The 14610-nt window shown below is 46.4% G+C and overlaps 2 protein-coding genes and 1 non-coding gene across 5 annotated transcripts in view; 2 read left to right on the top strand and 1 right to left on the bottom strand.

The window, feature by feature from the left end:
• Positions 1-672: 672 nt before the first annotated feature.
• On the top strand, positions 673-8468 carry Tmem14c (transmembrane protein 14C). Of its 2 annotated transcripts, none has more exons than XM_075969839.1 (6): positions 673-778; positions 1564-1618; positions 2080-2156; positions 3573-3674; positions 7048-7135; positions 8009-8468. In XM_075969839.1, exons 2-6 carry the CDS (start codon positions 1596-1598, stop codon positions 8058-8060), a joined length of 342 nt encoding a protein of 113 aa, XP_075825954.1. In that variant the 5' UTR covers positions 673-778; positions 1564-1595; the 3' UTR covers positions 8061-8468. The 2 variants fall into 2 exon arrangements, with proteins under 2 accessions (XP_075825954.1, XP_075825955.1); XM_075969840.1 differs by lacking the exon at positions 673-778 and adding an exon at positions 1007-1297.
• A 181-nt stretch (positions 8469-8649) lies between these two features.
• Positions 8650-8756, top strand: LOC142849145 (U6 spliceosomal RNA). The gene has a single exon (XR_012910541.1). It is a non-coding gene; the product is annotated as a U6 spliceosomal RNA (small nuclear RNA).
• Positions 8757-11707: 2951 nt separating this feature from the next.
• Mak (male germ cell associated kinase) overlaps positions 11708-14610 on the bottom strand; it is a 44210-nt gene continuing 41307 nt past the window's right edge. Inside the window, exon 14 of one of the 2 annotated variants that reach the window (XM_075969837.1) lies at positions 11708-13233. In XM_075969837.1, the coding sequence (XP_075825952.1) occupies positions 13079-13233 (155 nt within the window). In that variant the 3' untranslated portion in view covers positions 11708-13078. The remainder of the gene's footprint in view (positions 13234-14610) is intronic. The other variant, XM_075969838.1, reaches the window with a different exon arrangement.

Here is a 14610-nt window from a genome sequence, read left to right as displayed (position 1 = left end):
GCATAATTTAAGTAGAAATCAAAAGAAGATGGCTTGGTGGTGGGTGAGGGTACTTGCCACTCTGGTAAAAAGACTAGAGTTCAACTCCAGAAGCTCAGTTGTGGAAAGATAATACATGCACTCCCTCTCCCAGCCCGACTTAAAGTAAAATCTATGATAAGTTTTATTTTTATTTTATGTGCATTGGTGTTTTGCCTTCACATATGTGTGAAGGTGCTGTGAGAGGAATGGGAGAGACAGTTGTGGACAACTTGAAGGATTTTCTTCCTTTGGTAGCCTGGATATTTTTCCAGCTGCTGTCTATTATTGCTGGCTCAAGCAAGGTATGTGTCCCAAGGGCTTTTATCCTGAGGCATTTATGCAGATAAAAACATTAGATGTAAAAGTTTGATTTAATAATAGAGACACTGGCTACTGATTTTGAGTGTTGTCTTGATATTTCTCTGTGCTAAACGAAACCCCTCCAACTCATCCTCCCAATGGCAGCTTATGGGTCAGGCACCGCACCTCTTCCTTGCCTCAAAGCTGGGACCCAGACCTGGAAGCCAAACCCACGTCTCCCAAGAAAGCAAAATACAACGGGCCCGGAACTAAGCCCCGCCCCTCTCCCGCCCTAGGGGCCGCCCATCCTCTCCCCTAGGCTCCGCCCATCGCTTCAAGTCCCGCCCTTCCCGCCCGGACGCAGCGCGCGCAGTGACGTCTGCAGACCTGACTCTGGACCTGCTTCCCTTGCTGTGCGTTCGCACGTTCGTCCTTCAGCGCAGGGGCTCCGATTCCGGTGTGTTCTTACTTTGCTCCTTTTGCCACTCGGGAATTGTTTCGCACGCGGCCGCCCAGCCCGCAGGCGCGGGGGACTCTCCGGTGCACCCGCTGCTGAGCTCGCTTCACCGGCCCGCTCTCTGCTCCTCTAAAACGTTCTTGAACTGGGCGCTTTCGACTCTCTCCTGACCCGGAGGTTCCCAGCCTTCCGGGAGTGGAGACCCAAACGCGCCTGCGCTGCTTCGGTGCTGCAGAGGGTTGTTTTGTGAGAGAGCAGGAGTTAGTTACTTTGTTGGCGTGTGGAGCCCAGTGCAATTGTGACTCGGGCTCCCGGGCATTTTCTTGTCCCTCGCTCCAGCCTAGCAGGAGTTGAGTGTCGGATCCAAGGGTTTCTAAAAGTTTGTAAGTTGAGTGTTGACATATGTGAGGAAACAGCGTTCTGACCCTCAGAGAGGATTAGAAGAGTTGAGGCATAGGCCGTTTGGTTTCTGATTTAGCCACCACTCAATTAACTGCTGAAACAGTCAGCTGTGGACAGGTACTAAGCAGAAGGAGTCCTGTGAGTCTGTGCTATAGCGAAGGTTGTAGAAATACTTGGTGCTTCTCCAGCACTTCCGTTCATACGGAAGGAAGGCTTTACCCGTTAACCCAGTTACCTTCACCGGGTTGCAGCTCTAGGGCGACCAGAGGCTGCGTGTGTGCCCAAGGACCTGTTTGCACCACTACGGAGAGCTGTACTTTGAACTCATTTCTTTCTGACTACAAGGCGTGAGTGTTCTAACTGCTCTGACCTCTCCCCCACAGGTGCAGGCCTGGTGTGATCTCCAAAGTGAACAATGCAGAAGGACAGTGGCCCACTGTAAGTGCCCACTGTGTGGGAATAGAATCACCCAGAGCTTCTAAAACCAGAGCATGTGACAGGAGCCTTCAGCCTACCACAGCCGAGGGGCAGCATGGGTTGTGGCATGATCCATGAACTAGTGGCCTTTGACCTGGATTTGAATTGAATTCGACCTCTGGCTAGTTCTGGCTTGTCACCCAGCCTCTAGTTCTGTCCATACAGTAACAAGATTTGCTAGAAATGACTTTTTTTTTTATCCCTGCCAGTGATTTTAAAAACCATGTTTGTTTAACATAGTTTAAGATGCACAAGTGTCATGTTGCGTGTCCAGGGGTCAGAGGACAGTTTGTCGGAGTTGGTTTTCTCCTTCTGCCCTGTAATCCAGTCAGACTCGGATCTCCAGCCTGAGCTTCACACTGTGATTTTTGTGCTGTGTTTTAAACTTGGTTGTCACTGGCTTCTCCCTTTTGCCATTCCAGGGTGCCTTTACATTATCTTGGCTTCGGCTATGCAGCCCTGGTTGCCACTGGTGGGATTATTGGCTATGCAAAAGCAGGTAAGCCCTTCCTGTTACTCTTTTTATTTATTTATTTGTTTGTTTGTTTGTTATGAATACAATACTCTGCCTACATGTGTATTTGTACCCCTGAAGAGGGCACCAGATCTCATTGTAGATGGTTGTGAGCCACCATGTGGTTGCTGGGAATTGAACTCAGGACCTCTGGAAGAAGAGTCAGTGCTCTTAACTGCTGAGCCATCTCTCCAGCCCTTCCTGTTACTCTTAAAACTGTCAGTGATTCCAGTGAAATGGGGGTCCCCAGGGTCCTTGAAGCCTAGTTTTGCTCCACTTGGCTTTGCTAGGCCCCTGAGTGCAGCCTGCATAGTCAGGCTCCTGGCTCTTCCTGCACTGGCCTTGGGCTATCTGGATAAGTTGAGCCAGGCATCTTTTTTCTTTTTTTTTTCTGTTTACAGATAGGCAGAGGTGGTAGTGGGTGGTTGTTATCACCCTTTGCCATACACCAGATCCCAGTGCACTGTCAGGTCCTCGAGAGGGAAACCTTGTCTCTACGCAGTGTGTGTTATCTGTTTAACACCAGCCTGAAGCCAGGGCCTTGTGTGGGTTAGACAAGCATTGTATTGAGTCCCCCCTCCTGACGGAGCGAGGGCTGGGGTGTGTAAAAACTGACCGTCCTGTGGCGCTTGCACTACAGGAACCAGGCTTGAGACTTAAAATCACACGCGCACACAGACAGACAGACAGAGACACGAGGACACGTGTCATTCTTGATACAAGAATGCCCCTTTTCTATATAATCATGAGCGATCTCTCAGGGATCCGTAGTTCCTGATCTCGCTGAGGGCCTCCGCTTGTAAAGAACACAGTCCGCACTGCGTGGAGGCTACACCGTAGCTCCCGTGCTGCTACAAGTTGGTACCCAAGCCAGGAACTGGGCTGAGAGCCTTAAAAACACAGACAGACGCAGAGAGAGATGGAGACAGAGACACGGGTCACTCTTGGTACAAGAGTGCTGAGTTTATTGTGCCCAGGGGCAGCTTATATAGGGTTCTGGCCACGCCCCAGCTCAGCTGCAGACCCACCAGCCTGCCATCAGGGTCTCGTCCTCAGAGCAGCTGCAGGTTGCTCAGAGCAGAGGAAAACAAGCCGCTCACAGGGAATCCAGGGTCCAGGGGACCACAGCCCCCAGTAGCTCCCAACAGGGATGGTAAGATCCCATCTTCTCTGGTAGACTCCCCTCTTTTTTTTTTAAAAAGATTTATTTATTTATTATGTATACAGTATTCTCAGTACTCTGCCTACAGGCCTAGACTCCCCTCTTCTGGGAGCCCTGTGGCTCTAAGCCTTGGGAACGCTCTTTTGTAGTTTTACTCTGGAGGGGAGGGAAGTCTCCTAGATTCCATCTGTAATGTGTGACATTACAACCCAGATGCATGCCTGTTTGCTTCTCCCCAGGCAGTGTGCCGTCCCTGGCTGCCGGACTCTTCTTCGGGGGCCTCGCAGGCCTTGGTGCTTACCAGCTGTCCCAGGATCCCAGGAATGTGTGGGTTTTCCTAGGTAGGTTTGCCTCAGACTCTGCAGCTGTGTTCTGTTTGGTTCTGACACGCTGGTGGGCAGGTGTGGCGAGTTCTTTTTCCTGCCAAGTCACCTGCTTCTGCCAAGGTCTAGGTGGGGCTCACGGTGGTGAACCTTGGGTTGTTTCCCTTTCGTATACAGAATGCAGAAGGGTTTTATACTACACGGATTTAATTTTCCCGGTGAGATGTGTTTTAAACAGTGTGTGTTAACTGCTGAGCTTTCACACTCAAGACAGCTTGCTTGAAACTTAAGAGAAATCTCACACATCCCATGAGGCCCTGAGTCCACGTAGCCTTTTCCCCAGTTGAGCGTCTCTCCCCTTTTATGGACAGTTAATTCTGTCAGACACAGACCTTGCCTTTGGGGAGCATTCAAGTTCATTGGGAAGTCAGGTACTTGTAACGCAGTGCCTGTTCTGTGTGCTACAATATGGTTTGCGAGCCATGTAAGGGGCTGGAGATTGAAACACACAGACAGAGACACGGGTCATCCTTGAAACAGGAATGCCCCCTTGAATCAAGAATTCCAACTTTATTGTGTTCCAGGGCAGCTTAGGTAGGATCTCCTTGACCAGTGGCCACTCCTTAACTCTCAGCTGCAAGCCCACCAAAAATTTCACTCCCCTGTCTTATGCTTAGAGCAGCTGCAAGCACAGAACAAGTTGTTTGCTCAGAGCAGCTGCAAGCTTAGGAAAACAAGCTGTTCACAGGAAATTCAGGGTCTGGGGGTCCACAGTCCCGAACAGGTAATGTGACTCTGTGGAACTGTAGACAAGTGCCCTGGTGCAGCCCAACCAGCCGGGTTGGGAGGTGGGTGTGGGGGAGATGATAGCCTCTCATAGTGACCTTTGACACGTTTTTCTCCGTCTCCACCCTGGTGCTTGCTTTTGTCAGGGGCGTGGCACCTGTGTGCCTCATACCCACAGTGTAAGAACATGGGCATCTCTAACCCTCCCAGAGGGGTTTCCCCAGCTGTTGGAGTAGGAAGCGAGGCCAGCTGTGGGCAGTCTGAGGAGAGGATGCGCTGAGCCCCTGGTTCTTCTGAACAGCTTCCTCATCATGGTTTGGAGTGGCTCTCTGATCCCAGTGTTCTCCCTTCAGGTGACCCCACGAGTACTTGACTGAAAGGAGCCACTGATGTTGATTACAACCATCAGCTTCCAGGCCATCCAGTTTCCCGTTTCTCTCCCTGTCCAAGGCAGCTCTTCTCTCAGGGCTTTGGCTCCTGAACTGTGGACTACCTAGGGTCTGCCATTTATTTAGAATCACTCCTATTGCGGGCTCCCACACATAAAGCTCCCATGCAGTCAGCTTTGCCTGCGTTAGAAAAGGAAGGACCGCTGGGCCTACTTCCCCTTCAGTCACTGGCTTTGCCCTTCCCTCTCAGAAGCTTCTCATCTCTTCCTCTCTCAGACATCATGGATGCTCTTCAGTCTTCATTCTCTTGACCATAGAATGCTTACGCCCCCCCCCCCCCCGCCCCAAGTCTTGCAGTGACCTGTGTCTGTACAAAACTTTTCCGAGTCTCTCCTCCACACAGGTGACCACTGATGATCTTCTGTCAGTTTTTTCTGTTGCCTTCTCTCTTCCTTTCTGACTAGCAAGCACCTCTGCTTAGGGCCTGGCTCTTCTCTTGGCAGCACCATTGAAGGTCATGCCTTGTTTTCAGGACATGAAGGAAAAGCTTCTCTGCTAAATCAACGGTTCCCAACCTTCCTAATGCTGTGACCCTTTAATGCAGTACCTCATGTTGTGGTGACTCCCAGCCATAAAATTATTTTGTTGCTACTTCCTAACTAATTTTGGTATGGTTATGAGTATTGATGTAAACATCTGATATGCAGGACCCACTGGTTGAGAACTTCTGTGCTAAAGCTCCTCATGCGTGCAGGTGTTTCAGCACATCCGCCAGGTCCACTGCTTTCACAAGCACCCAGTCTTCATGTATTCAGCTTTGGGGTGCTCTTGCCCTCTGCCTCCAGCAGTGCTGTCTTTGTCCCCGTCTCCATGGCCACCACCTCCCTAGTCCTATTTCTCTACTACTTGGTTGTGTCTGCAGCTGCATCATCTTTTTTATTTTTCTTTCTTTTTTCAAATTTGGAGGCTAGTATAAGTAGACGTTTCCTGTCCTGCCTGCTTGGTCCCAAATAATCACTAAGAGGCTTAATACTAATTACAAATGCTCAGTTGATAGCTCAGGCTTATTACTGGCTAACTCTTACATTTAAATTAACCCATTTCTATTAATCTATGCATTGCCTTGTGGCTTTACCTGTCCTCCAGCATGTCTTCCTGTGCAGCTGACAGGCATCTCTATGACTCCACCCTCTTCCTTCCCATCATTCTCAGTTTGGTCTTCCCACCTAACTTCCTGCCCAGGTACTGGCCTGTCAGCTTTTTATTAACCAATGGGAGTAATACGTATTCACAGTGTACAGAAGGATTATTCCACAGCAGAGCCTTGTTAAGTTGTCAAGGCTGTCTTTGAACTTGTGGCCCGCCTTCAGTCTCCGTGGAACTGAGACCACAGACACACACCACCTGCTCTGGTTGCCGATAGTGGCTAAGTCTTTGCTTCTCTAGTTTATCCTTCCGTAAAGTTCCTGAATCAGCTCCCTTCTCCCTGTCAGGTCGTGTGTGTAGCAATCATTGTAGAACAAATTAGACTTTGTGTGTGATTCTTTAAGCTAGCTTGTATCTCGAGGCTCAAACACCGAAAGGTCGTATTGTTGAATGCAGTTAGTCTCTAGCTTAGCAAATGCAGTCAACGTTTCTCTGCCAAAACACCTGATAGCCAGCATGTAGGGTAAAGGAACTGCACGATGTTTTTGAGGAGGTGGAAGTAAAGCATGGGTTTTTGCAGAAGAGTTGTGGAAATGAGGCCTTTCTGGCAGGCTGGGCTTGGGGAGGTCACTCTGTCACCAGACAACACCTGACAGCTCAGTTGCTCTTGTGTTTCAGAGACCGAAGGCACGGTGGTGGGAGTGGCCCAGCCCTTTGCGGTAGGGGTGCATTCACACCTTGAGGGGCCAGGAAATAGGTTGGAGACCTAAGGTGGATGTAGCCTTCAAAGCTTCATTGATCTACCTCTGTCCACTCCATAAACTCCAAAGGAAGCCCTGAGATGAGAACTAAGCACTCAGAATATCAGCTTCAAGGAAGAGTCCAGAGTCAACTATAGCAGAATGTGGCCAGTATTTGTACTTAGATCTGACTATTGTGGGCAGCAGTGAAGCTCAGTGTTCCCCCAACCCCCACCATTATAGGGTGAAGTCTGGACCTCGAAAAGGAAGCAGGACTTCACTCCTCCCCTACATGGAGGATGTGCTGACTGTTGGACTTCTCTTTTTCAGCTACATCCGGGACCTTGGCTGGCATTATGGGGATGAGGTTCTACAACTCCGGGAAATTCATGCCTGCAGGTCTAATCGCAGGTGCCAGGTACTTGCCTTTCCATTTCTCTTCACCCAGACTGTGGTTGGCTTTTTGCTCAAGACACTTCATTCGGTCACTTCAGTGTGCCTGATCCTAGACTTCAACTCCCATTTTTTAGAGGGAGTTTTCTCCACATATGGAAAAGACGAAAAAAGCCTTCGTAGTTGATTTAGGACTTAAGTATATTCATTCATTGTAGACATGATCTTGAATTTGCTCTGTGGACTGCCCCAGACTCTACTACTAATGTCACAAGCCTCTGAGCAAACCCCTGGGTGTGGCTGTGTGAGACTGTCCGTGTTGGTTCCCTGTTTGTTAGTTACTTGAAGGTCCCGTATTAAAAGTTTTGCTAAAACGAAATTTCTTTTACTGAATTCCATTTTCTATTTAATTGTGAAACTGTCTTAAATTGACAAGTTCTTAAGTATAATAAACACATTCTGGAGGAAGGAGAATTAAAAAAAAAAAAAACACAAAAGCAACAACAAAACCTGTCTCAGGAAGATATAGATACTTGGTCTTTGGCTATGTTTATGCTGTTAACCAAAGTCTTAAACATAGGCCAAGGTCACGACACTAGACTGGGAGGCAGGACACCTGCTGTTAATTGGCCAACCCTGTGACTTCTGAGGCTTTGTTCTCTCTTCCCCTCATTTCCTCAGCTCTTCCAGATTATTGGCATTGGTCTAGGGGTACCGTGTGCCCCTGTGAGACTTCTGTGGTTTTTCTTTGCCTCCTGGAAGGAGATGTTTTCTTCCAGACTGCTCTACTTCAGCTCCTCCCTTCACACACAGTTGAGTGGGACCTGCAGCCTTTGATCCTTCGAAACAACCCTCACCTGTATGTCCTTAGCCTGATCACTTGTTTTTCTTTGAACAGTTTGCTGATGGTTGCCAAGCTTGGAATCAGTGTGTTGGGTTCTCATCCGTAGTAGCCACACCTGCGTTTGGGCCCCTGAAGAACTGAAACTCCCCACATGTCCACATTTACAATGTCTGAAGAAAAAAGTGCAGCGTATTTACATATTCTGACATTTTACAAATGTCCACCGAGCACGCAGAGGTGACAGTGAGCTTTTGCTGTTGTAACTGGTCAGGGGTGGCAAGCGTCAAGCCTGAGAGCAGATGCTGCCTTCATGCAGTTTCGTTCTTGTATGATGGCATGTCTCCTGGACCAGTAGACAAGGGTGCCAACATGGGGGGCCCCAGAGCCACAAGGCCTGCCCAGAGTGTGTGAAATCTCTCGGTGACATTTGTGATGTGGGATCTTTTGTATAGGTCTGCTATGAAATCATGTTCCTGTCAAATACCAGTGAAAATAAAGTTTGCTATTAAGAACACTTCTCGGGTGTTCTTTGTTGGAGTGACTGGGATGTTGCCTAAGATGTGGAGAGCAGGACAGTGAAGAGCCATGAGGGGATCCGTGAGTGTCATACTTAGGGATTCCCCGTTTGGAATGACCAAGGAGTGTTATTGTTTGACTGGACATTGTCTGGAAGCTTGTTTTAAAAATAATTTGTGGTGCTCGCTTCGGCATCACATATACTAAAATTGGAATGATACAGAGAAGATTAGCATGGCCCCTGCGCAAGGATGACACGCAAATTCGTGAAGCGTTCCATATTTTTTAAAAAAATAAAATAAAAATAAATAAATAAATAAAAATAATTTGTGAGCTGGGTGGTGGTGGCACACACCTTCAATCCCAGCACTTGGGAGACAGAGGCAGGTGGAGCTCTATGAGTTCAAGGCCAGCCTCTGGGCTACAGAGTGTGTTCCAGGACAGGCTCCAAAGCTACACAGAGAAATGCTGTCTCAAAAACAAAAGAAAAAAGAAAAAGAAAAACCCAAACCAAAATACCCTTTGGGAATTTCTAAGGTAGGACTGTCATGCAAACAGGGACTTAAAACCTCACATCTGCTTTTAAGTGTCTTGAAAGCAGGCTTAGTGTCTGCAACTACAACCTCCCGTTGTAGCCTGAGCTACCTTCCTCTGCTCACTGCCTTGCCTCTGCCTTCCAAGTGCTAGGATTAGAGATGTGCCTGACATCCAGATCATCCTTAAATACGATTCTGAATATCTGCACTATGCTTATAATAGAGGGTATGTCTTGACATGCATGTCTTTTTTTAAAGGCTGGATCTTTCTATATATCCCACGGTGGCCTCGAGCTCACAGTTTCATTTTCTGGAGTGGTGGTGTTACAGGATTTAGCCTTCTTGAAGTATATTGCCCAGAATTCTGTGCAGCTGGTCAGGGCACTGTACTGTGCACTGCATGTTTTAGTACTGGAGCCCTGACTCGTTTCTCATCTGAGACCCCGGGTCTTTTTTCACGTCCTGGTGTAGAGTGACTGCTGTAGTCATGTCAAGGACAGGTGCTTGATGATGCTGTCTTGAAAACTTTAATAGATCTGAAACGAGGCTGGGTGGTGGTTGAACATGCCTTTAATCCCAGCACTCGAGAGGCAGGTGGATCTCTGAGTTTGAGGTCAGCCTGGTCTACAAGAGCTAATTCCAAGACAGGTTCCAAAGCTACAAGAAACCCTGTCTCAAAAAAAAAAAAAAGATGATTCTATAGCCCTTGTCATAGTGATCACCTTCCACGTGTAGTTGTACCAAATCAATTGACATCAGCAATTAAAAAAAAATCATTTACAGTTGAGTGGTGCATAGTGTAGGTCCATTCTCTGGGGAATCAGAATCAGATTGAAGTAACTTGAGTGTGGTTATGCCATGTTGTCTAGGCTGGCCATGTTCAGTTAAATTCAAATAATCCTGCCCCAGCCTCTCAAGTACCTGGGGCTACAGGTGTGTGCCGCCATTCACAGCTTGAATATTGCTGTGGCACTAAGGCTCAAATGTGGGTTCATGCATATCCTAGGCACATCTTAGCTGAACATACATGCTTTTTGTTTACTGCACGGTGATTTTGTTTAGCAGTGCTGAACAAACAACCCAGAGAGCCTCATACATGTCAGGCAAGTGTTCTATCCCCATGTCTAACACCCAAACCAGAGTATCAGAGCAATGGGGCTACTGGAATTTGGGTCAGTACCTCCAGAATAATGAGCCAAAATACATCCCTGCCAGCCAACTACTTTTTCGTTTCCCAGTCACCCAGATCTGAATCACCACATAAAAGCTATATTCATTACAACCCTGGCCAATGGCTCAGACATATGCCTAGCTAGCTCTTATATCTTAAATTAACCCATTTCTATTAGTCTATATATTTCCACGAGGCTGTGGCTTACTGGTAAGGTTCTGGTATCTTTCTCCTTCAGCATCTCCTGACTTCACCTTTCTCCCTGCGTTCAGTTTAGTTTTCCCGCCTACTTAAATTCTGCCCTGCCATAGGCCAAAGGAACTTCTGTATTAACCAAAGGTAGTAAAGCATACAGAGGAAAATCCCACATCACCCCACTGTGTTGGTCTCGTAAAGGAAAAGCAACAAGAAAGAAAAGACGTTATTTTTTGTCATTTTGTGGCGCTGGTTTGAATCCAGAGCTTTGTGCATGCCATGCAAACACTCTACCATGGAGCAGGCTTTTACTGTTTTTGATGTCAGGTCGTGCTAAGTTGTCCAGGCTTTGAATTTGTTTTGTGGCCCATAAAGGACTTGAACTTGCAATTCCCCTGCCCGGATGTGGAATCAATTAAGATGTCCTTTAGTATGTGACAACAAAATTTGATTCACAGATAAATATAAAAAAAGCTCTGGAACTAAACATATGTAAGAACTTTAAATGCACAATTGCTAAGTGAAAGTAGCCAGTCTGAAAGAGTAACATAGTTTATGGTTCCAGCTATGGGGCGTTCTAGAAATAGAACAGTTAAGAGACATAGATTCTAAGGCCTGGGAGTATGACTTAGTGTAGCTTACTTAGCATGTATAAAGCCCTGGGTTCCATCCCCAGCATAGGAGGGGGGAGAGAGAAAGAGAGAGGTACCACAGCGATGCAAGATGTTGGTAATAGGGAAAGTTGGGGGAGGATGAAGGGTACATGGGAATTCATACTCTGTAAACCCGAAACTTCCACAACCCCTGCGAAGGACCTATCCTCTGCCAGGGACACTGGCACACATATCTACTGCTGCTATACTTATGACAGCAAGGAAACAAAACCAGCTTAGATAACCACTAACAAATGGAAAATGAAAGTGTGCTGTAGATATGGAAAATAAGCTATAACCAAAAAAAATGAAATTTTCAGGAAATGGGGGGGTTGAGAAAGTATGATATCAAGCAAGAGGGCCACACACAGGCTAAAACTGCGCGTTCTTCCTCCGACGTGACTCCTAGCCTATAATGTGTACATGTATGTATGCAAAAGTATAAGGGCTGGTAAAGTCTACAGACTTAGAAAGGAGACCGAGAGAGGGTACTGGCAGGTGATGAGGAAGGATGGGCAGAAGGACACGTGGGACATGACAGGGTGGGAAGAGCAGCTAAGGGATAGGGGAGACGGGGAAAGGAGAGCCACAGAAACACATTGTTCAAAAATGTCCTAACGATGCCAAACATATAAGCTGCTTAAAAAATAAAAAAAATATGAAAAATAACCACAACAAAATGGACCACAGGATATAATAAAGTTTAATAATTAAAAAACCACACTAGTTAACCTTATATGTAATCAGAGTCCATGTTTCTCAGAAACACCAAGGAATTTTTATTAGCTCTAAGACAATAAAACTGTACAAATACACATAACCACATAACCAGGATAAATTACCATTTCAAGTTTAACATTTTAAACATGTAAATATGAACAGCTATATCTTCTATACAAAAATATATGATTTGATAATGTGCCTATGAGCAATGCCCACAAAATGATGTCAATTATATCAGCATCTATTACAAAGCCAGACATACATAAAAATATTAGCAGGCAATAACATTATTCTTTCAAAAGAATATACAGTACTAATCATGTCCAGCCGAGCAAGTGGCAGGTTTAAAATAGTCCAACTTCAAAATAGCTATTAAAAAACAATTTAGTAACAAAACTAAGGACAATGAACTACACGAAACTGTGGCAACTGAGCGTGTTTGCCCTGTGGCTGGAACTTGAAGATCAGAACCTGCAGCAGCCAGGGTTTGCCTGGGGGTCAGCTGGCACACTTTACCTTTGTGTCTGGTAGAAACACAGAAGCAAGAGTTGGAGAGTCAGATGAACAAGCATCAGATATGGTTTCCAGAACGTTCTTAATGGTGAGATGACGAGAACCCTGGTGTGAGCAATGTAGAACTTACCAGCCACAGAGTCTGGTGGTCATCTTGAGTTTGGTTTGCTCAAGGTCCGGCAACAGGGCTCACGTCAGCCTGGCACGCTCTACTCGTCTCTCGAGGCTGGAGAGAAGCTGGTTTCCCGCTAAGAGATGCCCCATCACTCCTCTCTGAGTTCCAAATGTAGAAAACCAAAAGGTAACTACCATCTTCCTGACACTGCCGAGGTGGAGAGAGCCACCGCTAAGTCCACCCAGATGCTTGCCTCCCACTATGCCAACTGCTGAGGCCACAAGGTCTCTGCAGTGACCAGAACAATAGCTTAGGCTAACAGGCAGCAAGCAAGAGTGAAATTTTCTACCCTTACTTCCCAGAGTCATAGCTATAAAAGCTTATGCACTTGTCTAGTAATTTGTAGATCAAATACTTGATACTTTGGCAAATAGTTTATTCAATACTCTGTAAAATCCCCCTCGAAAGTCCTCGGCACGGTGCTGCATCAGCACTGCGGGCCACATCAGCACTGCGGGCCACGAGTAAGAAAACGCATTGCATTTCCAGGAAAGGAGGAAAACGGGAGCCGACTTCTGCTCTTTGAGGTACCCACAGTGGTGTGTTTCTTGGGGAACTCAGTAGAAATAGACTGTAGACATCTCCCAGGGTCAGGGGCTGGACAGTCCTCTGCGGAGTGATGTTTCAGGGTGTCCACCCCTCCTACCGGTGGCCTCCGTACTTAGCCACCCAGTCTGTCCTCCCGTGCACCGAGGGGACTGGCTGTGTGCGGTTCATGATATTGAGATTTTTTGCTGTGGGATTGTAAGTTTGTCCTGAAAACGGGCCTCGGCTAGGTTTTGTGTTCCAGGCATATTCTGAAAGAAATCAGAATTTCATTTATTTGATTATTAAATTCAAAATAAAGCAATTCTTCTTTGTTTTGTAGGAAAGTGTGGATTTATCTTTGAAAGCTGTGGAGCAAATGTGAAGGTTTGCATTTAGTTTTCCTTTCTCTTTTCTTTCTTTTTCCTCTCTCTCTCTCTGTCTCTCTCTCTGGAGGCAAGTTCTTACTATGTAGCTCAGACTGATCTGGAACACTCACTACGTAGCCCAGGCTGGCCTCAGTCAGGGTCAGTTCATCCTTACTCTCCCAACACTTATGTAGGGTATTTATTACACGGATATTTACTAGAATTTTCCATGGCATAAGAGCTAGCATTTCTGATTTGTTACTGAGATGTTGCCACTCTTAGATAGCTAAACGGGAGTGAACTGACCAGGAGACAGCTGTGGTTCCTTAGTTAGTGAGCAGCAGCACTTAGTGTGGTGATTAATCTCACGCTATGGTTACATCCTAAATAACATTCAAACATAGTATTACCACTAAAGACATACTTGGAACTGTGTGGAATCCAGGCTTCATGGAAGCTGTACATATAAAGTTCTGTGAAAATGTGCTATCTAGAATTTTAATTTCTCTTAATTTTTTCAGATAATACTATATAGCTCGGGCTGACCTGGAACTTACTATGTAGATCAGGCTGACCTAGAGCTTCTAGAGCTCTGCCGGCCTCTGCCTCCTGAGTCCTGGAACAAAGGTGTGTGCTAGCACTTCTGGCTCCACTGTTTCCTTTCCTTTTCTTCTTTTTAAAAAAAAATATTATTTATTTATTTATTATGTATACAGTATTCTGGCTGCATGTTTTGCCTGAACACCAGAAAAGGGCACTTGATCTCATAGTAGATGGTTGTGAGCCACCATGTGGTTGCTGGGGATTGAACTCAGGACCTCTGGAAGAGCAGTCAATGTTCTTTACCTCTGAGCCATCTCTCCAGCCCCTCCTTTTCTTTTCTTTTTCCCCCATCCCTCCCTCCCATTCTTTTTCCCTTTTTTTTAGTACTAGGAACTGAAACCAGGCATTAGACACATAGATAGACAAGAGCTTTGCCAGTGAACCAGAACCCAAATCCACAAACTTCATTGTTTTTTTAATTGGTAAAACCATGTGTGATCACACAAACCCTTACAGAGCAGCCTTTAAAAAAGATGTTTTGTTTTGTGTGTATGAGTGTTTTGCCTGTGTATATGTATATGTACCATGTGTGTTGAATGCCCAAAGAGGTCAGAAGAAGGCGTCAGAATCCGTGGAAGCTGAGCTACAGGTGGTTGTGAACGGCCATGTGGGTGTTGGGAATTGAACCTGGATTATCTTCAGGAGCAACAAGTGCTCTTGGCCACTGAGCATCTCTCC

The sequence above is a fragment of the Microtus pennsylvanicus genome, chromosome 4 (genome assembly GCF_037038515.1).
Source record: "Microtus pennsylvanicus isolate mMicPen1 chromosome 4, mMicPen1.hap1, whole genome shotgun sequence".
NCBI classification, from domain to species: domain Eukaryota; kingdom Metazoa; phylum Chordata; class Mammalia; order Rodentia; family Cricetidae; genus Microtus; species Microtus pennsylvanicus.
Note: the sequence above shows the minus strand (reverse complement) of the source record. Positions and strands in the feature narration are given on the sequence as shown.